General features: G+C 57.0%; 1 protein-coding gene across 1 annotated transcript in view; it reads right to left on the bottom strand.

Moving 5' to 3' along the window:
* Nucleotides 1-2,787: 2,787 nt before the first annotated feature.
* Nucleotides 2,788-26,109, bottom strand: part of TRABD2B (TraB domain containing 2B) — a 219,179-nt gene continuing 195,857 nt past the window's right edge. Inside the window, exons 5-7 of the mRNA XM_004273891.3 lie at nucleotides 19,154-19,244; nucleotides 15,673-15,942; nucleotides 2,788-7,311 (exon numbers count right to left, since the gene is read on the bottom strand). Of these exons, the coding sequence (XP_004273939.1) occupies nucleotides 7,092-7,311; nucleotides 15,673-15,942; nucleotides 19,154-19,244 (581 nt within the window). The 3' untranslated portion in view covers nucleotides 2,788-7,091. The remainder of the gene's footprint in view (nucleotides 7,312-15,672; nucleotides 15,943-19,153; nucleotides 19,245-26,109) is intronic.

Genomic DNA, 26,109 nt, shown 5'->3' with positions numbered 1-26,109 from the left:
GCTGTGTGATTGTGTACTAGTTACTTAGCCTCTCTGTGTCTCAGTTACTTCATCTGTAAAATAGAGTTAAGGAAGAATAGTTGTGAGAATAAAATAATTTAAGACATAAATGTGTAGAATGTTGTCTGATGCATAATAGATGCTCAACCAACGCTAGCTTCCAGTTGCGTCATCACTTTACCTGGTGGGGATGGCGCCCATGTGCAGTCCGCATTACTCTTTTTTTATTTTATTTTATTATTTTTATTTTTTAAAATTTATTTATTTAGTTTTGGCTGTGTTGGGTCTTTGTTTCTGTGCGAGGGCTTTCTCTAGTTGTGGCAAGTGGGGGCCTCTCTTCATCGCGGTGCGCAGGCCTCTCACTATCGCGGCCTCTCTTGTTGTGGAGCACAGGCTCCAGACGCGCAGGCTCAGTAGTCGTGGCTCACGGGCCTAGTTGCTCCGCGGCATGTGGGATCTGCCCAGACCAGGGCTTGAACCTGTGTCCCCTACATTAGCAGGCAGATTCTCAACCACTGTGACACCAGTGAAGCCCCCGCATTACTCTTGTAGGAGCCAGCGAGGACTCATTAACCACGGCCAATGAATTGCTTCTGGTGAAGGCTCCAGGGTTTCAGAACTAGAGACCTCGCCCACTCCAAACCTCTCAGTAACCTGCCCCCCTTCCCCCACCAAGTCCCAGGGGCTATGTTTTCTTCCCCGGTGGACCCTGCAGCACGGACCCCTTGTGCAGATCCCAGCCAGCTAATACTTGAAGTGTGATGTCTGATATGATATAAAACTCATCTATATTTTACCTGAAGTCTTCCCTCCCATTCTTCTTCCTTTCCCTCTTCATTGACTCTGCCTTTCTTCCACGAGCACCCACTAGATGTCAGATCCTGTGCTTTGACAATACAGAGATGACCAACCACGGTGCTGGCCCCTGGAAGCCAAGGCGAAGGACAGGCACACGAAGGTCATTTCCGTACAACCCAGGTACACGGCGGATGGGGTGCTGTGGTGACGGAGGGGAGGAGGGGCTAACTTGGCTCGAGGAGTCGGGGAAGCTTCGCGGAGCAGATACCACTGGAGCTGGGTCACGCAGGGTGTGTACGAGTGATGAGCCAGGGGTAGAGATGCAGAAAGACAAGGGGCGCTGGGGGAACAGTGTGTGCAAAGGCAGAAGATGGGGACAAGCAGGACGAGTTCAGGAAACACCGAGGCAACCAGCAACCCTGGAGTGTTGAAAACCGGGAGAAGAATGGGTAAGATGGGAATTTCGTGCTGGGGACATGGGCAGGGCCTGGTCTCAGAGCACCTGGTGTGACCTTGACCTTTGTCCTGGGAACAGTGAGGAGACATGGATGAGTTTTAAAAAGCCAGGGAGGTTCGTGGTCATTGCTGTGGTTTACAGAGCTCACTTCAGCTGCAGGGGAGAGAGTGGGCCGAAGGGACACAGCTGTAGGTGGCAGGGGAGGGTGAGGAGACCTGGAGCAGGGTGGAGAGAGGTGGAGGGATTAATGAAGCCGAATCAGTAGGTGTTGGTGGGTGAGGATTGAGAGAGAGAGGGGGCCCTGAGGGTGAAGCTAGGTTCTAGGTTGGTTGCTCAGGTGAACGTGGCTGGAGAGGGCTCTCCAGACCCCACTTGGCATGGAGCCCCTTGAGTCGCTGGACCCCTGCCCAAACTACCCTCCCAGAACCTGTCTGTGTCTTTGCGCGGAAAACGGGCCTATGCCAGTTCCTCTGCGTCACCGCCTCAGGTCCTGGCCCTCCCAGTAAAGGCAATTTCCCACACGTTCCCCGGCAGTAGGAGGGGAGACATCGGCACGCAGAGACACCATCACGTTAAAGTCATCATGTCTTTTATTAATATATTATGCTACAAAAATATTTTTGGCAAAATAACATTAATAGCCTCTTTCTTTGTCTTCTATTATATTCTTAAAGAACTCTTCATGAGAATTCACAGAGGTGAGGGGAAGAGGTGATTGAAAGGACAACAGCACGAATACCTTTCCAATACATTAAGATTTGAAGCTTGTGTCACACAGTGAGAGTCAGGCCAGGACGTCCTGCAGTCTCTTTGAGGCCCAGGAATGGGGCAGGGGCTCTGGCTTCCCCTGCTCTGGCCTAGGACATCATTTGGCCAAGAATCAGTGGGGGCCCAATGGGGGCCCAAGATGTCTGAGAGCCCCGCTGGAAACTTCTTTGACTTGGGTCTTGTTGAAAGCCCACTTTCCTCACAGTGGGACTTGGGAGGCAGGGGCCCTTTGAGGCATGCTACTCTTTACTTCCCTTGCCTGCCACACGCTCCCTATCCCATGGCGGCCCACAGGTCCTGGGAGGACAGCCGAGCACTGGGCCTGGGGAGGGGCGGCACCTCACCTTAGCGGAGCCTCAAGACTGTGGAGCCCCGGTGCTCCCCCAGACCCCTAGAACAGTCCAAGCAGGAAACAAAGTCTCTGCTTGACAGATGAAGAGATAGAGGCTCAGAGAGGGGCAGGGACTTGCCCCAGGTCACTCAGCAAAGTGAAGGAGTATCTCGAATATCTCTGGCAAGGAAGAGCCCACGTCTGGAGACAGAGTAGGAAGAGCTGAGGGTGTGCTGATGCCCCTGGGAAAGGGCCAGGCAGGGCTCAGTCAGTTCTCACATCCCCCTTTTCTCTCCCCCAGGGTTGGGGGTGGGGGGCAGGGAGGGAAGGAGCTCTGGGCTGGGAACAGGGGCTTAGGTTCCGGTCCAGCCCTCCCCCACTGCCTAGAAGTCCCCCTGCCCCAGGGCAGCAGGCGAGCCTGCCAATTCTCGTCAGGCCCGGCTGGGCTGTTGAAGAAAGGGGGTGGGGGGGGCGGGGAGGTGAGGCTGGACTGATTTCTGGAACGTACTGGTTTAGACAGCCAGGCCGGGTGATTTTTTTGGCTGCTTAGATGAATTTTTGGAAACATAACAATGTTCAAAGAACCTGAGCATTCAAGAGCCGGGAGGGACCGTACCCCACTCCCTTGCCAAGACTTCAGCTCTCCTACCACATCTCCAGCCAGTGTGCCTACTGCCCCTGTTCATACGCTGCTCCTGACGGGAAACTCAACACTTCTAGGGGCACCTGCCGTCTTCCGACAGCTTTGCCTTTGCGAAGACTATTCCACTAGCAGAGTTAAGGTCTGCCTCTCTTCTTCTTTCTTTCCTTCATTCCTTTCTTCCTCCGTCCCTCTCTACACATCTCTTGAGTGCCATCTTTATGTCTGATGAGGACACAAAGATGAATTCACATGATCCTTGCCATAGAGGAGCTCACGGTATGATAGGAGAACAGAGGCATAGACGGTCTCAACGCAGAAGGCTTCCTGTAGGAGGTGCTATCTGAGTTGATCTTCAAAGTACGAGCAATTAAGGGTAATAGAAGGGCGTTTCCAGGCCTAGGAAGCAGCATGTGTGAAACATCCTGTCTATTCTGGAAATGACAAATATGCTTCAGTCTGGCCAGGCACAGGGTGGGAGAGATGAGAAGCGAGGCTGGCATGGTCAGCAGGGTCTGATTGTGGAGGGTGTAGAAAGCCAGGCTGAGGAACACGTCACCAGCCCCAGTTCTGTTCTCTGCCACACAGGGTACCAGCAAAACTGCAATTCCCAGGTAGAACCTCTCTTGTCCTTCGTGGCATTTTCCTATACTTTCCCTTTGGTGGAGGACCTTTCTTTGGGACCCCTTGTGATCATGGCCCCAGGATGGAGACTGGGCAGGTGGGACAAGGATCCTGAGTCCCTAGGCTAGCCCAAATCCAGCTGAGGCCAGGAATTGGGTGACAGAGCATTTAGTGTGAGGAAAATCCGGTCATGGTTTTTCTGTGCAAAGGCAAACTTGCCAGTCGGCACAAGCTTCCATGCTTCATAGACTCTAGATCTTTGACTGTCAGAGCTGGGGGGCCCTCAGGGGCCCTCTGCAGCTCCCTGCAGCTTGACTTATACACCGTTACTGTCCCTGCCTTCACCGGGCTGCTGGTGCTCAGAACAGCCCAGAGGGAGATTAGGAGACAGGGCCATTCTGAGCTGACCCAGAAAACCCCTTGGTCATTTCGTCAGCCATCCTGAGAGACGGGACCCAGGGCCACCACTAACATGCTGGCTCTCAGTCCCTGATCTTCTCTGCCTGCCTCAAGGTCAAATGTAAAAGTCTTAAGACACGGACACGATGCTCTCAGAGCAACGGGGGCATTTTATGAGGCGAGGCACACAGAATGTGCTGGAAAAAATGTCAGCAGTGGTGGATAGATCATCCAAAGCACATGAGTGGCTGTGGATGGGATGATGGTTCCCGGGCCCAGGAAGAGAGAATTCAAGGGCCCCAGCCATGCAGATTTTTGTACATGTGCCTCGGGTCTTCTGCAACGTATGTCAGCAAGTTCAGTTCATTTCAAACCCTGGCCAGCGGGTGGTCCTCAGGGACCAGTGAACTTAGGCTGCAGATGTCTGTCTAACTCACACCGGCTCTGGCTGTCCCATCAGCACATGTCTACCTGATCAGTTGGCCACGTGGTTTTCTTTAAACACTCGAGTGCTTGGTGGAGGGAGCGTTTGGGATCGCCCAACCTGCCCAGAGGAGGGATCTGGGGGCTCTGCCTGTGATCAGGGACCTGGACAGAACAACCTTTAAAGTTCCCTCTAAGAACCTAGGATTGGGCTGCTCGTTGCATCTCGATGAGTTCCTCTACGCCAAGGAAGGTGGCTGTATTTGGCCCCAACACAGAGCCTGGCACTGTGTGTGTTTGATAATCACACACTACATTAATTTACCTCTTTGGCCCCGTGCCTGGTACAGATCTGGGCATGCGGTCAGATGCGTGGACTGTTTACCAAATGCTTCATCTTTAATTAACCTCAAGCTCCATCTCAATACGTCTCATGCCACCCTCTGCCCTGAACAGCGGGGAATCTGGCCTGTGTGTTTCTAATTCCTTTACACTTATCTCATCCAAATAGCACTCTGCACGATGCATTTGATGTCCAGCAGGCCTTCTGAGTCTGCTTTGTAAGTCAGCTAAGCCCCTTCCTGCTCGGAAATAGGAAGTCACATTTCTGCCAAGGATAAACGGACTCCAGCCTTGGCTGGGGTCAAGTTCAGTTTACAGTGTGGTACCCATGGGGCTGGCTGGACCCTCTGAAGCAGAGCTCAGGGCTCCTGCCAGATCTCAAGTTCAAACACATCCATCTGGGTCAGAGCTAAAAAGAATTCAGCTGCCTGCCAAGATGCCTGTGGGACTTCTGACCATCCAACGAGCTGCCCAGAATTCTACTGTCTCAGAAGGGAGACCGCTGCCAAGCTGGGCACAATGGCCCTGATTCTAATCAGACACTACCAGGCCTGCCAGGGAAGCCCATGGCGCAGTCACGCCGGGGAGCACTGAGCTGGGAGTCAGCAGACCTGCTCAGCTGTGCAGCCTTGGGGAAATGCCTCACCTCTCTGGGCCTTATTTTTACTCTCACTGTTATTATTTGTCAAACAAGGGGCCCTTTCTGCTCTTGGGTTCCAGGACTCTGTAACTGATGAGCTGCCAGCCCAGTGAGGGTTCAGGGCTGGGAGGCAACCAACCTGGGTCCTTCTCAGCCACCACCTTGAGGACAGAGGAGCTGGTCAGTTTCTCTGAGTCTCCCTGGCCTGCTTGCCCCGCTTTGGCTGCCTCTGCCTTACCAGGCCCATCACAGCTATCCTTCAGCCTCTCTGATTTGGCAAGAAAGCCTCTCATCGGCTTCAAGATAAGACAAGTTGGGACATGGGACACGTGGGAGAGCCCGTTGCCAGAGCCCGTTGGCTAGAGGGACCAACACGGTCACTGTAGCCAAGTGGTCTCTTTGGCTGGAGTAAGAAGCGTGAGCTGGCATATTTGGGTGAGACCTGCCTCCCTTGGAGATTCCCTGTGCAAAGAGACCGCAACAGACTATGGTCTAGGAGACAAGCATTGCTTTTGAATCACACTGATCTAGGGCCACGTCCGGGCTGGGTGACGTTGAACAAGTCTCTTTATCTCTTATGGGGGTTCAGTTTCCTCACCTGTGAAACGGGGCCAATTGTATCTCACAGAACTGGCGTGAGGATCTGTGATAAAGTGAAAGTGCAAAATGCCTGCCGCACTGCAGGCTCCGGACAAACGGCAGCTCTCATTACAAGTATCATTACCGTGGGATTCCTAGAGGCTCTGTCTCTAAAACTGCCCTTCAGTGCCCACTCCTGTCCTTCGGTTCAGCTCACCCCACTTGGCCGTGACTTCAACAGCCTCTCCTGTAAGCCAAGCTGGATTAACGATACCAGAACAGGGAGGTCTGGACTCACGGCCCGGATCTCCCACTTGCTTTGTGACCTGGGGCAACAACCTTACTCTCTTTGGCGAGTTTAACCATCTGTCACATGGGGCTGTGGGACCACTTCCTTCCGCACCAACATCCCTTCCCCCACCCAAGAGCTTTGGCTGGAACACATACCAAGAGGTCTGGGGGGCCAGTTCACAGACACTCAGGGTGTTCAAAATAGCAGCATTCTCTTTCCTAAAGTATCTTCCCAGCCCTAGGATGCATCCAGGGGAAGGAAGGACCGTTAGCGTTCACATCTCTGGCTCCCAAATCTAGCTTCACAAAAGCTAAGCCTGTCTGCCTGCCCCTCCCTCTGAGGTCCCTACAGTGGGAGAAGCCAAACCCGGACGCTGGAGGCTTCTGCTGACCCAGAAGCAAGCCCGTTCAAAGCCACGGTCCCCATGAGGTGGCAGACGTCCTGGCAAAGTGGGTTCACCTCCTGGGTTGGCGATGGGGCTAGTTAAAGTGTTATTAACATTGGCCACATAAAAATAGTTTTATCAGTAGAATAAATACATTTTCCTTTTTTAATATGGACACATATTTTACAAAACAGCCCCATAGCACTATGGGAAATTAAGATCCTTCTACAAAAAAGAAGATGTAACTCGGGTACAATAAAGCTCTAGTGTTCTAACAGATCCCGTCTGGACTACCCATGAGGTGTCCGGCACCCCTGGAGGTGGTGGCAGGGGCCGTGGGTGTGGCCGCAGACCCTCCCATCGGTTTCTCTGGCTTCTTTCTCTGCACCCGGCAGGGAGGTGGGCGGCCGAGGTCAGGAGAGCCCGAGGGTGTGCAGCAGGAAGGGGGCTGTGATGCTGGCAGCGATGGCGGGGAGGAGGCCCAGGGCGGGCTGTGAGCGGCTGGGCGCTGAGCTGCTGGCCAGCCCTGGCTCTTCCTGCTGCTGGCGCGGGTCGGAGAGCTGGAAGGGGGGCTTGGCTGTTCCGGAGCTGTGCGTGGTCTGGAAGGGCAGTGGTGGTGGCGAGGCGGTGGTGCTGGAGGGAGAAAAATACGTGGAACGTGGAACAGCCTCTCAGCAGCCTTGTCCTGGGCTGTGGTCTTAGGGTTCAGATCCAACTTTTTATTGAATCTGTTTTTTTCCGCATAAAATGGAGAAGGAAACAAAGGGCTCAGACAGGGAAAGTGAGCAGCCCAGAGCCACACAGTCGACCTCAAGGGTGACCACTCAAGAGCACTGGGTCCCAGGCAGAGAGAAGTGAAGTGTTTCAGAGGAGATCCATCTGGGGTCACGCTGCAGCAGGCAGCCCTCTCACCTCTGTATGCAGGTGCCCCTGGCCTCCTGCTGCCCTCCCCTCCCCAGTCTGAAATAAACAGAAAACAAAACAAAACACACAAACATCCGCCCCATCTCACCCTCATTATCACGGCTATCGTTTACTGAGAGCCCACTGGGAGTCCGCACTTTATAAGTAGCATCTCTGGTCCTCAAAACAAACGTTCAATGCGCCGCACTACCCCCTTTCACCGGATGAGAAAATGGAGGCTCAGCGAGGCTCCCTGGGCCAGGTCACAGAGGGGGTGGGGCGGCGCCTCGGGGGGCAGGCGCCCTGGTGGCCTCACTCTGCCTAATCACAGGGAGTGTCAGTGAAGGTGGTCCCTCATGAACTTATAAAAATAGAAGCCGATTTGGAGGTCATGGGGGAGGTTCTTGGCTCAAGGAAGCCTACGTGAAAGAGAGGGAAGTACCGAGACAGAGAAATAAAAAGAGATGAAGCGCAGAAGGAATTGGCGGGTCAAGGCCAGCCCTTGGTGGCATCGGGAAGTCGAGGGGAGGGCAGGGGCCAGGACCAGGTTACTGGCTCGGGTCCTGGACAGAGAGATAGGAGATGATGAACAAAGAGAGGGGCAGAGGGCAGGACAGGGACTGGGGAAGAGTGTTGACAATGACGGAGGCATAACAAGGAGAGACCAAGGGGGAGAAGACTCTGGGATGAAGGAAAGGGCTGGGCCCCAGAAGCGATGGGCTCATGCCTGCCCTGTGCAGCCCCGGGGGGCAGGAGGCAGAGGGAGATGCAGGGGGAGGACCCGACAAAGCCCATCACCCCAGAGGGTCAAAGATGGGAGGGGAAGGCCAGGGGCAGGGGGCGCACAGAGGGGCCCCAACCCAGTGTGGAGCCCGGATGGCCTCCAGGAAGAGGTGACACTGCAGTCAGCTGTGAAGGCCGCGAGTCCAGCTTGCACGTGGCTGAGGGCGCTCCCGGCGGCGTCTGCGCCCAGCACATAGGACCCATTAACATCTAATCCTCACGACAACACTACGAGGCAGGTAAGACTATTATCCCATTTTACTTGTGAAGAAACCAAGGCACAAAGAGGGTAAGTAACTTGCTCCAGGACACACGGCAGGGACAGGATCTCAACCGGGCACCCAGTGGGTGCTCACCAGCAGTTGATGGCGGGGCAGGAAGCTTGCCTCTCCCTGGGCATCTGCAGAGTGGGCAGCCTCCTCCACGTGGGACACTGCCTGCTCTGCAGTGCTTACCCTCCCTCCCTGATGGGCCGTTCACTCCCCAGGTCAGCTGGGATTCCCCCCCTCCCCGGTCCCACACTGGCCACGTTTCCACATGCTGGGCATGAGGCCCCGATAACTGGCCGTATCACCACGGTGAGCTCTGTAATCATCACCACTGCAGCCCAGCCCCACCTCTGTCCCGGCCGGACCCTCTCACACAGCCTGGTTCAGCCTCGGGGGGTGGTGGGCAGGGCAGCCCGGGGGTCACAAGCACATCCCTGCCTGCACGGGTCTGGGACACCTGCTCTGGCATCCGTGTCCGTGTGCCCTCAGAAAAGGAGGGGCTTGTCACTCCCTGCCCTATCCCTCCCCCTCTCCTCTAGTCCTGGTCATGCTGTGGCCACAGGAACCCACACATCCTTGTGTGAGGTCCTTCTCACCCTGGACTCTACAGTTGTGATGTGTGTGTTCCTCTGTCTATAGAAATTCCCAGAGAACTAATCAGGAGAGGAGGGAGCAAATGCTTGTCACACACCACGGGTGGCAGGAAGGTGTTCCTGAACAGAGATTGTGTGGGAAGCACCGGAAGGGAGGGGGCAGACCAGGCAGCTTCGAACGCCCCTTATGACTCCCCCAAATCCGGCCCGTTGTACCTCCCACCCCACGCTGGCCTTCAGAGCACCCGAGACCTCTCACATGGCCTGCTGCGGGCTGACCTCACCTTTCTGGCCTCTCCCAGCACACACCACCATCCCCAGTCACACCTAATGTCCTGCTGCCATTTTCTGACTCACCTTTGAAGGCCTGATTCAACAGTCTCCTCACCTGGAGGCCTCTTTGATTTGTCCTCCTGCCCCTAAGGCCACCTGGGAGAGTTGAGTCTCCCATGAAGCCTTGCGCATTTCTCACTGATCACACTGTGTCATTGACACCTACTTATGCGCACGAGGTTTGAATGGGTTTCATATGTAAGGTGCAGAACATTGCCAGGCGCACCGGAAGTGCTGTATGGTGTTGGCTATTTTTAGCACTATTATTATGTGTGTGTCCTTGTCTCTCTCACTGAAAGCATCCTCCATTTATGGAGCACTTCCTGTGTGCCGGCAGACACGTGTCATCTTATCATTATTCCCATTTTCAAGATGGGGAAACTGAGCCTGAAGACGTGCACCAGGCTGTCTGCCTCCCCAGCCCCAGCTGGGCTGTGGTACCATCACTGACTGCGCAGACGGAGAGCACGGGAGTGAGGCATGGTTCTTCCTGCCGAGACCTCGCACACCCGTGGGTGGAGGCTTGCCCGGGTCAGAGAGGAGGCCCCCAGTGGCCTCAGTCCCTGGAGGCTATTGTGCCCACGCCCAGCAGGATCACTACCACAGTCCCTTCCCTCCCCTTCTTTTCTAATGAAGGGTTCCTCCCAGCTGCTGCCCCCATCTTTCCAGCCCGAGCAGCTGGGAGGCCAGGAAGGCTGGCTCAGGAGAGGAGGCTGAGCTGCCACTTGGGGTGCCCAGAGAGGGGCCCAGCAGCCCCCGCCGTCAGAAGCAGGACCAAGTAGGAATCATGAAAACCATGTCTCACAAGGCGCCCAAAGGCATTTGCTTTCACACTTTGAAAACCAAAGATGCAAACTCCCCCTTGGAGCCCGAGTGGGGGAATTATTGCTTGGAAGGAGTCCCAGGAAAACGGGGTGAGGTTAGTGGGGTGTGGACAGAAAGCCCCCCCAAATGCCCCCACCTCTTGGGCCCACTCTGCTCGCAAAGCCCAGTCCGGATCCCAGCGCCCCCCCCCCCCCCAGGCCCTCGCTGGGGAACAGCGTCTCGTGGCAAAGTGGCCTTGAAGCCAAACCAAACACTGAGTGTTCCCAGGCTCCGCAGACGGCTGGCACCAGGGGCCGAGTGCGCTCGGGGCCGACGGGCCCCTTGGGGGGAAGGGGCCCTCTGCCCGGGCGGAAGGCGGAAGCCCGACGTCCCCGTCTGTTGCGTGACTTTGGGCAGGTCCTGCCCTCTAGGCCTCAGTTTCCCCGTGTGTACAACGAAGGAACAGCATCAGACCCTCGGACCTGAAAATGTTTTCTAGCAGCAGAAGCCAGAAGTGAGATCTTAGGCAGAAGCCCAGGTATAAAGCACAGGAAAGCAGGGCTGGTGCCTGAGACGTGTCAGCTGGCTGCCCCAAGGCTCATCTGTAGGGCTTCCTGGAGTAGGGCCCCAATCCTGGCACTAGGGGGTCTCTAAGAGCCATCAGGGCTGGGGCTGGGGAGTCCTGGAGCTGTGGCTTTCTTGCGATACAAAGGTGGTGGGCTCCTCAGCGGAGTCCGAGGAGACAAAGTGGAGATGGAGCTGGGGGCACGAGGGCCTGGCTCACGGGTGGCCCTGCTGGCCGGGGTGGAGCTCGCGATATGACCCAGCTGGAACTGTCTGGGCAGACCGGTCAGACGCAGGCAGAGATCTAAAGTGACCGGCTTGCCCACAGCTCCCTGTCCTGGTATCTAAGGCCCACGCCAGCCTCCAGGCCTTTGGCCACATGGTCTTCTCTGCTGGGAATGCCTTCACTCTCCCCTCACTGGGTCACTTCGACTCTCAGGGCCCCCAGCCCTCCAGCCCCCGCTGGCTGGATTCCTCGCCAGGCAGAGGCAGAGTGGCCGTGACTCCAGGGCTCTTTCGGCTACACCACAGCAGGGAGCCGTCCCTGTCCAGCCATGACCCACGACTCTTGCTGCTCTATCCCCACCAGCACCGGACAGGGGCTGGGCACCCGGCATGTAGCCAACTCGCTTCTGTTTAATGATGTGCTCACCCAGGGGCTCATTTAAGCCTAATATGCACTGAAGGCCCAGGAGCAGCTTCCTGCTGGGAGATGGGGCGTGTGGCATCCTAGACCAGACTCAGAGTCAGCCACCAACACTGGGGACAGCTGTTACTGAGTGTCACCGGTGGTCTGAGGCCAGCTCACCGCCTTACGAGCACCATCTTTTTATTCTAAGCCTCCAAGCAAGTACGAGGAGGGGCCGGGGATTCTGCCTGAATGCCTCTGTGCTTTTATCCACTGAGTGACCCTGTTCCCCATTTCTCCTGGGGGCATCGTCCTCTAATCAGACGAGGTCCTGGCCTCATGCAGAGATGCTGAGCACCCTGTATGGTACCAGGAGAAAGCCTGGCTGTGCTGGGGGAAAGCTGAGCTGGAGAAACTCAGGGCAGGATGGTAGGTCAGCGGGAGGTGGGCAGAGCCCTCCCAGGGGCCCAGGGGGAGGGGAAATGGTTCTCTTCCCCTCTGCGGGGGCTCGGGCCATCTGCTCAAACCTCTGGAGAAACCAAGGCCCAGGAGGACAATGACCCCCTGTGCACGTGCGTCCTGAGCCCCCGTCCCTGCATGGTGGCATCTACAGGGCTCTGCAGCCCCCACATACAGACGCCCACCTCTGCACCTGGCTTCCGGCCATGCCCGGAGCCCGGGAAACGCTCTCTTCCCTGCACCTGCCCCCTCATGGCTGTCCTTCCCGATGGCCCGGTGCTCAACCCACTGGGGGACTGGGGGAACAACAGAGCTGGCAGGACCCCCAGAGGCCAGTCAAGGCCCTAGCTGTGCAAAAGTACAAACCAAGGATTGTCACAGATCCGACTGATGGGGGCAGCGCCCTGCACACAGTTAGCGTGGCAATGGTCTCCTCCCTGGCGTGCCCCCTGGCCACAGCCCGGCTGCCTGCTCCTGGCTCTCAGATGTGGGGGTTCCCTGAGACCATTCTGCCGCTGCTGCATAGCCATCTGCGGACACATGCTGGGCCCCTTTCACAGGTCCCCATAAATCATCCTGCCACGGGCTGCTGCTTCTCTAAACTTCCTTCGCTGTGTTTACATCTGGAGTAATGAGGGGCGAGGCAAGGCCAGCCTGCTCCAGGTGGCATTTCGGCCCTCTCCCCACTCGCTCCCCCTCTTCTCTTACTCATGCATGCAGTCGACAAACCCTCAGCGAGGCCTCCGGTGACCCAGAGAAGTCCACCCCAGCTCTGGTCCCCAGGGCCTCCCGGCCTAGAAACACGAGCAAGTGACTGCCATCTGTGGACCTGTGCCAGGACAGGGGCACCCACGGGATACCCACGGTCGGCGGGGGGAGGCTATGGGATGCAGGGGAGAGGGGCACAGGGAACACGCTGTGGGGAGGATGGGGAGAAGGGAGGAGACGCTTGCCAGGCGAGGGCAGCAGGGGCGTCTGCGTGGTGCTGGACGAATGTGACCCTCGCATCAGACAGCCCTGATTCTGTAGGTTCTGACTCCATACCTGACTTGCTACAAGGTCTTGGGCAAGTTACCTGACCTCGCTGAGCCTCAGTTTCCTCCTTGGTCAAGCGAAGCCTACCTCCTGGACTCTTGAAAGGGCTGGGGGATGTGAGGGATGTCAGTGGCTGGCACAGCAGGAGCTCAGCAAGTGTCCACTCACATCCACCCCCCGCAGAGAGAGAAGCAAGGACAAAGGTGGGGGTGGGCCACTGCAGGGCAGCACACAGTTTGGCCAGGACGGGGCCCAGGTATCCCGCAGGAGGAGGGCCAGCAGGTGAGGCGGGAAGGAGGCAAAGGCTCTGCATCCAGGCTGAGCAGCAGGAAGTTTACCTGGTGGGGCGGGGCGAGGGAAAGCACTGGGAATCTCAGGCTGGGGAGGGTAATGTGCTGGGACACGGCTAGGAGCCAGAGACCCATTAGGGCCCCGCCGTAAGATCACAGGTGCAAGATGAGCTGGGAGAGGGGATGGAGAGCAGGGGATGCATCCGGTGGGATTGAGGGGGAAGCAAATGAGAAAACTCTGAACGGAATTAAAGCTCCAAGGAAAACAATATTGTCAGAAAAGCTACAAATGGGCCCCAGGTCTCCCTCCAGAGAGCTCGCCTCTGCTCCCTCTCGGAGAAGCGGAAACTTGGGAACGCTAGGAGGATGGGTGGGCTGAGACTCAGGAGTGACGGAAGCTGTGCCCTGCACCTGGGCCCCTCTGGGACCTCAGGGCCGGCTTCCCTGCGACGCAGAGAAACTTTCAACAAATAGGCTGCCGGTTGGTGGAAATTTCCTTCTCCAGCCCAACCAGACGGAAGAAAGTTATCCAGCCACAATTTACCTGTTGGGACTGAAAAGGGGTTCCCTCTTGCCAAAGAAAAGCTGTTTTCTTCTCCTGAAACCAGGTTCTGTGTTTCAGAGAGACGTGTTGTGAAAAGGAAACCGTGTGGAGTCATTTGCCGAAATTTACCTTTCAGACGCGGTTAGGGGTTGGGGGTCCGTGGCTGGAGCTGGCAGCCCAGCCTCCTGTCACCCTGTGGGCTGGGCCCACTGCTGGCCGGGTCTGGTTGCCCTGCGGGTGGATCGGGGCCCTGGCGGAACGGTCTGATTGCAGTTCTTTATGGGCTGCCAGTGCCTCCCTGGCAGCCTGCGAGCCTCCCCAGGGCTGAGAAGTGGCTCTTGGTAACTCTGTGCCCTCACTCCCGGTGGGAAAGAAGCAGCCCATGCCGGCCACACGAGCCAACTGTGTCGAGGCCAGTATAGCCACAGCAGCGCCTCCACCTCGGGCAGGCTGGGCCGCTGGGGCCTCTGCAGAAGCACGTGTCCCGGGAACCCAAGTTAGGCGCTTTGAAGCCAACACAGGCCCGAAGGAGGAATGGACTCTTACTTCACTTGCTGGAAGTCTTTTTAAGACAGCGCACACCCTGCACTTTAAGACAGTGGGTTGGACTCTGTCAACTTTTTGTCTATGACTCAGAGACCTGGCTGAGGGAAGGTCATGAAGGGGGTTCCTGTACGACCCTGGACAAGTCCCCATCCCGGGCCTTGGTTCACCATCTATAAATGCAGAGCTGGGTCCGCGTTTCCCCAAGCTGCTCGGAAGACTCCAGTGCACATTCAACACGTGGCTTTCCCCAGCCCCTGTGCCACACATTCCAATACACGAGGTCTGTGGTGGGGCCTGGGGTATTATTTAACAAGTACCCGAGGTGATTCTTTCTGGGGATGCTGAGGAAAATCCCAGATGATGATTTTTAGGGTCCACGTGGAGACTCTGAGTCTCTGAAGGCCCAGTGCTGGATCACAATGTCCAGGGCAGGGCTACTGCAGTGGGCAGGACTCTGTCCTTCCCTGACAGTCACACCCTGGGTGCTCTGGTGATGCTGTTCACCAGATGTGGAGATTTCTGCCCAAAAGCGGAATCAAGGGAGACCGCTCTGTGCTGAGCCTGCAGGTGGAGGTTGGAAGGCGGCATCTGGGTTATAGCAGGGGCTTTGGTGACAGACAAGCCAAGGGAATGGTGCAGGCAGACACACAGGCAGAGGACAGACAGGTAGCAGTACAGTAGGATGATTTCTGCACCTGCCTGTCTCCAACAAGGTTTTATCACAAACCCCCCAGCCCCTCCCAAGACAGAGCCCACGCCATCATTTGCCACGTCCCTCTTGCACGCAGGATACCTCTTGCAGCCTCCCTGCCAGCAGGTCGGCTGCTCAGGCCGTCCAGGCCCAGAGAGCTCACAGCTTTCTGGCCGGCCTGTTCCATTTTCTCCTGCCTTCACCTTCTGGCCCATGGGACAAACGGGGTCTGCTTCGCACCCGTCACGCATCCAAGAAAGCTAAGGGCAAAGCAGACTTTTGTCCACTGCACCTGAAGGAAGCTTCTATTCCTTCACCTTCAAATGGAGAAAACTGAAAAGTCAGGCGTAAGCGTGCTCTACAAACCCCGAAGCATGAACAGAAGGACCCTCTGTGAACGGAGACAAGCCAGTTTCCGATCGCGTACCCACCTGCCACGCTTCCTTAGAGCCGGGCACGCGGATAACAGAGTGTGTCCGGCCCTGGGTGGGTCTCAGGTAGGCTGACCAGAGAGAGGCCCAGCTCCCGGTAGACCTGCCCCTCCCAGCTCACCTGTCCTCGATGCGGACCCAGAGGTCATTGAACTGCCGCGGCCGCTGGGGTTTGTTCTGTCTCTTGTGCCATTTCTTCTGTCTCCCGAACTCCTCCAGCTGGCTGAGGCTGTCGGGTAGCAGGAGGTGCGGGGACAGGGCTGGGTCCTCCTCCTCAGGCGGGGCAGTGGGGGCTGCCGAGGGGACCGCAGGGATGGCAGCAGCTGGGGTCGCCTGGGCGGGGCTCGCTGAGGTCCCCTCGGGTGGAGGTGCCGGGCTCCGGGCAACAGGGCTGGAAAGGGGCAACCGCACATGAGGCACGCGTGTTGGGGCGTGTCATTCAGGTGCGACGGGGCACGCAATTCAGTGGGAAAGTTGTCACGGCAGGAGAAGATGCCAGGGTGCCCGGCTGAGGGTCACCCAGGAAAAGCATCTCCTGGTGTTGCGAGATAGAGCTTTGGTTCGTCCTTTCATTTATTGATTCAGTAGATATTTATGCAGCATCTACCTGGCACCAGGAACCTTTTAGGTAATGGGTGTTAGTAGCGATCAAAATAGACAAAGCCCCTGTCCTCTTAGCGCTTACATTCCGAAGCGGGAGACAGAGAGTAAGATGGGCCGGATGTCAGATGGTGATAACTGCTGAGGAGAAAAATAAAGCAGGGGCAGGAGGGAGAGCGTGGGCCGTGGGGGGAGGGGGCATCGTTGGCAGGGAGGACAGTCTGGTCCCTGTTGGTGACGTGAGCCCAGACTAGCAGGAGTGAGGGGGTGAGCCCTGGGCAGGTTTCTGGGAGCATATCTGACCTTGGTCAGGGCCTCGTTCATTCAACAAGCTCTGGCTGAGGGACTTGAGGCGAGTTACCCAACTTCCCCGTGTTGTGCCTCAGTCTCCTGCTCTGGAAAATGGGGACATTACAGCTGGTATTTCCTAGCGGCATCACAATGATTTTGTGAGTTAACACAGGCAAAGCACTCAGAATGGTGGCTGGCAAATAGCAGCTGAAACATTTCAGTAATTAACTGGCTTAAATACGATATAGTAACATTATTGCTGTGCCATTCGTCCAAGCGTCCACTCATGCATTCAACGCTGGCCTCCTGAGCAGCTTTCCAGGGGAGGCAGGACTGTGTTGAGCAGCGCAGAACTCAAGGTGGAGGCAGACGGACACGGGTTCACATCCTGGCTCTGCACCTTCCAGGCTATGTGACTAAGGGCAGGGACACAAGTGTCCAAGAAACAGCTGGCTATAAACGGAGTTCATACTACTCACTTCATAGGGTTGTCACGAGGATGAAAGAGACGAGGTCTTAACATAGTGCCTGGCACAGAACCGGCCTCTCTTTAATGTCACCCTCGAGCAAACAGAGCTGTCTGCAGCGGGCACTGACGTGCGATTAAGTGTGTGGCGTGGACTCCACATGCCACACGGTGGTGCGCAGACACCCCTCAGCCTGGGAACACCCTCTGCTCCTCTCCCTTTTATTCTTCCCTCTCTGTGGTCCAAACGGAATTCCTTCTGGGGACATCTGACCCTGGGGGAAGTTGGTCCTGGTCCCAAGAATTGTAAAGGCAAGCCGGCACCCAAGGGAGGCTGTCCCCCAACTCCGCTCCCGCGTACACGATGGGGTGAGGGGCTTCTCTCTCCTTGAAGGACAGAAGGCCATCAGCTCAGCCTGTCGTCCTCCAGCCCCCACGGCAACCCCAGATTCCCAGGGTCCAGGAGATGCCGCAGCTGCTGGGGAGATAATTCAAAACAGGCAGACAAAAAGACGGATCCAGGAAGCACCTGTGGCTGCTGATGGCTTTTATTGTTGGGGCCTCCTCGGCATCCCCGCCCCCCTCACCCCACCCACAGGACTTCAGCCTGCACTCAGAGACTCAGGCTGAGAGCGGGGCCTGCGGGGAGTGGGGGGATACCTGTTCTAATGCCTGGGCTCTGAGATGAATAGGAGCGGAGGCAGCCCTGCCGGCCTGCCCGCCCCCCCGCGCTGTCCGGACCCACACAATGAGCTTTGAGGTGGAGGTCCTTGGGGCTGTGAGGAGGAGCTTGAGGAAGGCCTTGTCCCCGAGGCTACCTTGGGTCCCTCATCCCTCCAACTGACGCATACCCTTGGCCCAGTACAAACTGATCTGTGCTGGGCTCCAGTGGTCAGGAAGGGCGGTCTGGTCAGGCTGACTCAGAAGATGAGAAGAGGGAGGAGACCGAGGTGAGAGCGTTTAAGTTCCTCCAGAAGTGTCATAGAGACGGGGGAGGGCATCAGCCTGGAGCTGGGAGACCAGAGGCTCAAGGCCCCAGGCCTCATCTTTGCAGAGTGAATAGCAAGGCTGCAATCATTCCTGAGCGCTCCCACCCCTGAGCCTCGCCCCCAGCCCCTGAGGCAGTACAGGTTGTGGTGAGGACCTTAGGAAGGCCCTAGAGCTAGACTGCCATTAACATGAGCTGTGTGTCCTTCTGCAAGTGGCTTCGCCTCCCTGGGCCTCAGGTTCCTCAATTTTAAGGTGGGGCTACTCATAGTTCCTGCCTCACGGGGTTGTTGTGAGGATTTAATGTGTTAAAAGCGCTTAGAGCCCAACACACAGTGAACAGTCAATAAACATTAGCTAGGATTATTCAAGCTTCTTTTGGACGCTGGATTTTATAACGTCATGGACAGGGGCCGAAATCCCACTCTGGCCATCCCTGTGAGGAAGGTTCCCGCACAGGCTGGTGCACACGTTGCATGGAAGCCCCGGGTTTCAGGATCCTGTTGCTGTCTTCTAGGGCTGCCCAGCACGTGCCGACACCTCTCCGTGCCCGGCCTGGTGCTGGCACTGTGGACCACAGGTGAACCCAGCTGGCCTCTGCCCTCAGGCAGCTTCCAGCCTGAGGGGGACAGAAAGCCCGCACAGGAAGCGAGGATGGCCACTGTATGCAGTCTGTGGCTCTTTGGGCGGAGCGAGTGTGCCCTGGCAAGAAAGTCAGGTGAGGGAATTGCTACCAGGAGGCAGCAGTGAGGAGGCGTGGCCAGAGGAAGGTGAGGACCAGGTGTGGGCAGGGCTGGGACACAGGGAAGAGGCCTGGCCAGGGCTCGTCCTAAACATGGCCCCATCTCGATTCAGGGCCTGGGCATCCACCAGGTCCTCTAGGCAGCAACCCGGGAGTCCTACAGAGTCCTTGCACCCCACCGATCGCCAGTCTCTAAATCTTGAACATCTCTCAAAACTTAACGCTCCTCCCACTCCCACCTTCACTGCTTTCCCACCGCCCTGACCTCCTGCCACTACTGCACACCAAGCTCCTTCCCGGTCTCCCCACCTCCAGCCTAGCCCCCACTCTTGGATGCCTGGCGAGGGCCAGTCGCTAGGAGGCCCCATCTCACCAGAGGCTCCTTCAAGACTCTGCCCTGCAGCCCTGAGTGGAAGGCGGGGTGCAGCCTACCATACAGCACGTGGTCAGCGGGGCCCGTGGACCAGCGTCAGTGGGCCAGCAAGTCCCACGCCCCCAGCTGTCCCAGCTGCTTACCTGTGGATGGTCTGTCCTGCGGGCGTGTGCTCCACCTCCAGCCCTGCCTGCCGAAGGACGTCGATGACTGTGTTGTTCCCCAGAAAGTGACCTGGAACACAAGAGACAAAGTGGGCTCAGCCACATGGCAGGTCAGCAGCAACTGGGGACAGCCTCAGGCCAACGACCTACACCAAGTCAAGGGCAGGCCTCCCTGAAAGTCAGTATGGTGTAGCTGGAAGATGCGCTGGTGCCACCCTGCCTGGGTCCAAATCCTGGCTCTGCTGCTCATTGGTTGTACCACCCCGTGCCTCAGTTTCCCCATCTGTAAAGTGGGAATGCCTGTATTAGCAGTCTCTAGGGCTGTTGTGAGGACTCCGGAAACAGTGGCTGGCATGCAGCAAAGGCTCACACTGTTTATTTACTGTTGCATCACTGTGCCCCACACCATCAGACTGACCCCAGTCCTGGACTGTCCAGGCAGGGACAACCTCCAATAGTCAGACAAGGTCCAGCTCTGAGGTCTATGGCTCATCCTTCTCAGTTCCACCAGCAACTTGAGGCGCCCTGCCTTAGCATGGGAATGGGGTTCTGTGTGGGCATGTCTATCTCCTCACCAGGCTCCATGGGGCAGAGACCGCATGGCTACTGCCCCACACGTGCTCAGGATGTGTTGGCTGGATCTAAGACTTCAAAGATTCATTTGTTCACCATCTATCCAACATTTATGGATCACACACTTGACCCAGGCCCTGGGGCGGGCCCTGAGGACACAATGAGGTGTAAGATTCTGGGGAAGGAGTAGTAGAACCCTGTGTGGGGCGCGGAGGGGGCTGGTCTCCATCTCACTCTCCACCCCTAACCATTCATTCAACAGACATTTATGATGCGTTTGCTCTGCGGCCAGCCCTGGGCTAGACACTGAGAATATAGAAATGAATCATTTGGTCCACAGCCCCAGATGAGATCAGGCACGCCCTCTGGCTGGATGCAGGCTCGAGGTCTGAGAACACGGTGGAGGCTCTCGCAGTCTCCAGTTAGGGGAGGCCAGTTGCTGTTGGGAGTCAGCCCCGGGCAAGCACCTCCTCGCTGGGCCTGTCTCCCCACTCGTTCAATGCAGGCAGAGTGGTGGTGGCCCCTGCGCCCTCCCAGCCCGTGTCCTTCCCCCGAAGGCCCACTGCCACAGGCAGTTCACTCCCCTCCTGCTCACCATTCATCCCACAACCTGGGGGGAAATTCCTGCACTATTATTCTAATTGCCTGTGACGGGTGGTGACAGGTGGGAAGCTGGAAGGTCAGCATGTTGACAACCCCAGGGAGGTGGACGAGCTTTTGGGGAGTGGAGAGGCTCCGGCGCAGAGGAAGTGAGGCTGCGAGTGCACAGTGGCTGGAACAGGGGGGTGAACCCCACAGCCCACTGCCGCCCAGCCCTGCACACCTCTGGGCTGGTTTCAAGACTCCCCAACAAGTCCCCCACCCAACAGTCTCTCTCTCGGTGGCCTGCCACAGTCCCTGAAATCCCACCTCTGGATCACTGCAAAAAAAAAAATCACAGGTCTGGGAATGGGAGACTTGGACTAGAACCCACCACACTCGCTCTGAGACCTTGGGCAAACCCACCAAGAGGCTGTATGCTCTTGGTGTCTCTGTGTACAGGGAGGGATTGGGCTGCACCATGGGCTCCCCTCGCTCTCACATTCATGGGGAAGGCATTCGTTTGACTCCAGAGACCCTTATGAAATTGTACTCTCCCTCCCTCCCTCCTCCTCTCCCTCCCTCCCTCCCTCCCTCCTCCTCTCCCTCCCTCCCTCCTCCTCTCCCTCCCTTTCTCTACCTATTTATTGCATTTATCTGACGAACACTGATTGAGTGCTTATCCAGTGCTGGATGGTGATGAACAGGTAGGGCCTTGTTCTAGGCACTCACGGTCTTGAGAATCAAGGTCTTTTGATCCAGGGTAAGTACTATGCCAAGGGAAGCACACAAGGTGGTGAGTGTGCACAGGAGGCCGCTAATCTAACCTGGGGGCAGGGTGGACTCCCTGGAGGAGGCATCCCTAGCTGAGGGATGGGATCATAGTTAACTAGGTGAGGATGAGAGTGGGGTGGCACAGGGTGGGGCGGGGGAACAGCACGTGCAGAGACTGTGAGGTCAGTGAGGCTCACCTGGGGAGCCAGCTGCAGAAGACACACGGACAACGCCCTCGCAGCTCTGGCCCTGACCCAGTGCTGGCTGTAGAGGACAGAAGACCTAGGCTTCTGCCAAGGCTCTGAGTCTCCCGTACGTGATCCTGAGCAATCAGCTGCCCTGCTGCCAGCCTCAGTTTCCCTGTGTGTCAGATGGGCCTGGATCCCTGTGGCTGCCTCCCTGGGGAGGCTGTAAGGTCCCAACAAGGCAGGAGGAGTGAACGTCCTTTGGAAAAGCCCAGCATGCACACTTGAGTGAGGGGCTGAGCCATCCCTGGCTGTGGCCACGGAGTCGACCCCACTCTTGCCTGCCCCCCGAACTGATCAGGCTGGAACTGGGCGTGGTGGCCTCCAGCGCACAGGCTGCAGGAACTCCCTGCCCACAGCTCTTGGAATGAACTCCTGGCAGCAAAGCAATTCCTTCCCTGCCTCCATGGAGACCCATTTAAAGACAGGGGCCTCCAGGCCCAGCAGTGGTCCGTGCAGATTTCAAGAGCCGTAGGGAAAACAGGCCACCTCAGGCTATACCGGAGTAGCACGAATATTTACTGATGGCCGTTGGCCGCTCTAAAAGGAGCATTCCTGGAGCTGGCAGAGGGGGCATTCGGAGGAGCCCAAGCCTTACAGGATGCTGGCCGGACCCTGAGCACTGCCTGGCAACGTTTCAGCGTCTGGTCTGCACCCTGCCCGTTCCCTCAAGCTCAGTGGTTCCAGGCCCCTTACTGTGTATTTTAAGACCCTAAACAGAAGACTTCAGATACTTGGAGAAATGAGAAGCAATCAGCAATGATTTTTCCAAATTCCTATCCCCTCCTTCTCTAAGCCACACTGGCCTTCACCTCCTTCCCTCCAGGGTGGGGAGGTGTCCGTCCCCTGCCAAGGGCAGCTCCTGCAAGAGGCCCCTCCCACGGGGTTCCTGCCCCAGGACTGTCCAGAGCAAGCCCTCACTCCCGAGACCAGGTTCCCATCGCGACCCCCTCTTTGCCCTCTTTGGGGCTTGTTTTCCTCAGGACCCCACGACACCGTTCTGTCCTGTTTGCTTCGTACTCCTCTCGGCTCCCTCTCTGTCCTCCTCGTAGGTTCCCCTTTCCCTTGCCCGATGAATGTGGGTGTCCCTGGGAACCCTTTCCACAGCCTTCTTTTCTTCTCACTCTATTCACAATCCGTGGAATGTGAATCCATCCATTCATATGGCTTCAGTTACCACTCTGGACCTGCTGCCCCAGCCCAGACCCATTTGTCCAGCAGCCTCCTGGGCATCTCCACCCAACATCCTCCAGAGCCTCCCCCTCCCCTCCTGGATGTGTCTCAGCTGAGTTCCACCATCCAAGTCAGATGCGCGTGTCTTCACTCCTCCTTCCCTCTCCTCATCCTCATCCATTCGGTCACCAGAATACCCTGGATTCTACCTCCTAACCATGCTTGACCCTGGCCCAGGTCACCATCACCTTCTGCCTGAATCACTGCAGACAGCAGCCTCCTTGCTCTCTCCGGTTCACCCTCTTCACCATGGTTGGAATGAGCTCCCCACACCCTGGAGCTGCCTCTGTCAGAATGTGTCCCCAACAAGCCACTTGAGGGGAGACCAACAGCTTTTCGAGGGCGGGGGCCACGCCTGATCCAGCTTTGTCCCCAGGGCTAAGATCAAGTCTGGCACAGGGTGGTAGCTTCATGAATGTTTGTTGAATGAATGAATGACAGAATCTGTTACTCCCTGTCCTTTCCATGATCTCGTCTTATCCCCAGGAGACCTGAGCTTGAGGATCCCTTCCCCTCACAGCTGTGGCCCAGCCCCTTGGTGATCCTCCTGCAGATCCCACCAATCCCAGGAGCTTGGCTATCAGAGCAGCCCCGCAGTCAGGGCCCAGTGCATGTCGTCCCCAGGGGCTGGCAGACAGGGCTTGGGCTTGCCTCCAAGGTCACAAATCCTGAAAAGGGCACCACATCCATCCTGGAACCTGCAGGGAAGGTGTGGAAAGTTTCCAAAGGGGCCCCTCGCTGTCACAGCTTAGCCTACATGGCTCGCCCAGGCTCCCGGCGTCTCCTGGCCACTGTTCAGCAGCTCCTTCCAGCATTGACGGCTGCTCTCTGGCCAGCTGTCTTCAGGAAGGAACATCCCATTTCATCTGCTTAGGCCGGTGTGGACCAGGAGAGGAGGGAAGAGAGGGAGGACAGTGGGGGCGGGGCACACAGAGCCACAGAGTGGGAGAGAGGGACACACGGAGAGAGGCAGAGAAAGAAGAGACGCTCAGAGACAGACAGGGAGGGGGAGAGAGCTCCAGAACACAGGGAGACAGAGAGAAGAAAGAAGAGAGGAGGTGACAGGGGCTGGGAGACAGGCTGCAACAGACAGAGACACAGAGGCAACAGTAAGGAGAGAAGGAAAAGGAGAGATGTCGGGACAGAGAGAAAGAGATACAAGGAGACAGAGATAGAGAGGGAAGGAGAGGAGGGAGAAAGAGGAGAGAGGAGAAAGAGAACCCAGAAACAAAAACAAAGGGCACGGGGGCTTCCCTGGTGGCGCAGTGGTTGAGAGTCCGCCTGCCGATGCAGGGGACACGGGTTCGTGCCCTGGTCCGGGAAGATCCCACATGCCGCGGAGCGGCTGGGCCCGTGAGCCATGGCCGCTGAGCCTGCGCGTCCGGAGCCTGTGCTCCGCAACGGGAGAGGCCACAACAGTGAGAGGCCCGCGTACCGCTAAAAAACCCAAAAAACAAAAAACAAAGGGCATGGAGGAGAGATCCATACACCAATGACACCAAGGAAGGCTTTCTGGAAGAGGGGCCCGGAAAGGGTGGATTCAAGCAGATATATTGGAGGGGGTGGAGTTGGGAAGCAGGCAAGGGGAGGAGCAAGGGCCTGGAGGAGGATTATAGGTTTGACAAATTGTAAGGCTGGTTTGGTGACTGTGTCCCCTGACCACGCAAGCCAGAGTGCCACTTAAGGGACATCATATACAGGCAGGGAAGGTGTCCTGATCTGAGTGGGCGGAGCCCCATGATGTAGTGCAGAGACAAAGGCTCCCCTTCTTCCAGGCACAAGCAGGCCTGTGCTAGGGCGCAAGGCTCATCGGCTGGGCATAGCCCAACAGCCCCCATTTACCCTCCGACATGAAAGGCGGGGTAGGACAGAGCTAAGAATCCTGTCCTGAGGTTAGGACAGAAAACCTGGCTCGACAGCCAACCAGCTGTGTGACCTCAGGCAGTCTCCTTCCCCTCTCTGTCCCAGTTTCCCTACAAAGGTCTCATGGGTCCTCCCACCTCTGTGATTCCATCATGTGATGACCTGAAGGCAAACTCCTCCTCAGTGAGTCTCCTGGGCACAAGATGCTTTTCAAATATTATTTCATTTCATCTTCACAAAAGCATTTCCAGGTACTGCCAGTTGACAGATGAGGGAACTGGAGCTCAGCGAGAGGACGGGACTTGCTGAAGGTCACACAGCCGGTAAAAGGCAAAGCTTGGGCTTCCATCCAGAGATGTCCTAGCTGGCTGCGTGGCCGGTACATCTGCTCTGAAGTACTGGCAGCTGCGAGTGATCCTGAGCTCACGTTCTGGGGGCAGCAAATCGTCAGAAACATGTGTCCCCTCCAGGTTTCACCAGATCAGAGAGGAAAGCGTGTGAGTATTCAGCTCGAAGAACATGCCAGTTAACAGGGCAATTTCAAGACAGTATTGGGGGGCTTAGTGGAGGGGAGGAGGGGAGAACCAGATGTTCCCACAAAAGCTCCAAAGTAACACGGGCTCCCCTTGGCCAGCACACGTTTTCTCTCCAGTGAGTCCAATGGGTTTCCAGTTTTCTCTTCCTGGAAGAGGGAGTCCAAGCCCATATTTATGTTCCGTCTGAAATTAATGCAAGGGGAACTATCAAGTGTTACTCTAGCTGCCAGGTTCAGCCGCCGGGTATCGAGCAACAGCGGTGTTTGTTTACCTGAGGAAGTGTGACGGGAGAGCTAGACAGATGGACAGGTGGATGGAGAATTGGGGGTACCTCGGGGCTTCGAACTCCCAAGGAGGGTCCGTCTGGGAAACTGGCAGAGCCAAGCTTTCTTTCTCCTGCTCTGCCGGCCAGGCAGGGCTGGACCGGGGCTTTTTCAGTTCAGCAAGGACTGAGATGATGTCTCCCCTGTACCCAGTTTTGTGCCAGGAGCTGAGACACATGGTCCCCATCCTGGAGGACATCACAGGGCGGAGGCGAGACAGACACGCAAACAATTACAGGGCAGTGTGAGCTATGCAGTGAGGGAGGGATGCCGGGGCTACGGGGCTGAAGAGGAAGGGACAGGACACAGACTAGGGGTCAGCCTCCTCCTTGGGCCCTGCCCTTGTCCCACAGTGAGGACATGAGCCCTGGGGGTTTTGAGGAACCTGTACCCTGGAGGGGTACAGGCCTGAAGCCGCAGAGCCTTCTCCACAAGCCTTCACTGGGACCTCCTACATGTCAGGCACGTGCCAAGCCCTGGGGACCCTGAGATAGGTTAGACGTGGGGCCTTTCCCTCCTGGGGTCTGACACCACGCCAGACTCAGGCAGTGACTGCGCAGAGTGATTTGAGGTCAGCATGAGGCACTGTGGGGAGAGCCCTGGAGACGGAGCCGGTGATGGGTTCTGTGAACTGCAGGGGGCAGCGCCCAGTGCAGGGCTCGCTGCGGTCATGGTTACCACTCTTTATAACACCCAGAGGCTCCTTTCCCAGAATGTCAGCACCCAGCACCCCAGGAGAGCACCCTGTTGGCCAACCACGCAGGCAGGGACGGGGCCCAACGTCCTGAGCCTCACTGTGCCTTGGAGCT

Source organism: Orcinus orca, chromosome 1 (genome assembly GCF_937001465.1).
Source record: "Orcinus orca chromosome 1, mOrcOrc1.1, whole genome shotgun sequence".
Taxonomy (NCBI): Eukaryota; Metazoa; Chordata; class Mammalia; order Artiodactyla; family Delphinidae; genus Orcinus; species Orcinus orca.
The sequence above is the reverse complement of the archived record's forward strand: the minus strand, read 5'-3'. Positions and strand labels throughout refer to the sequence as shown.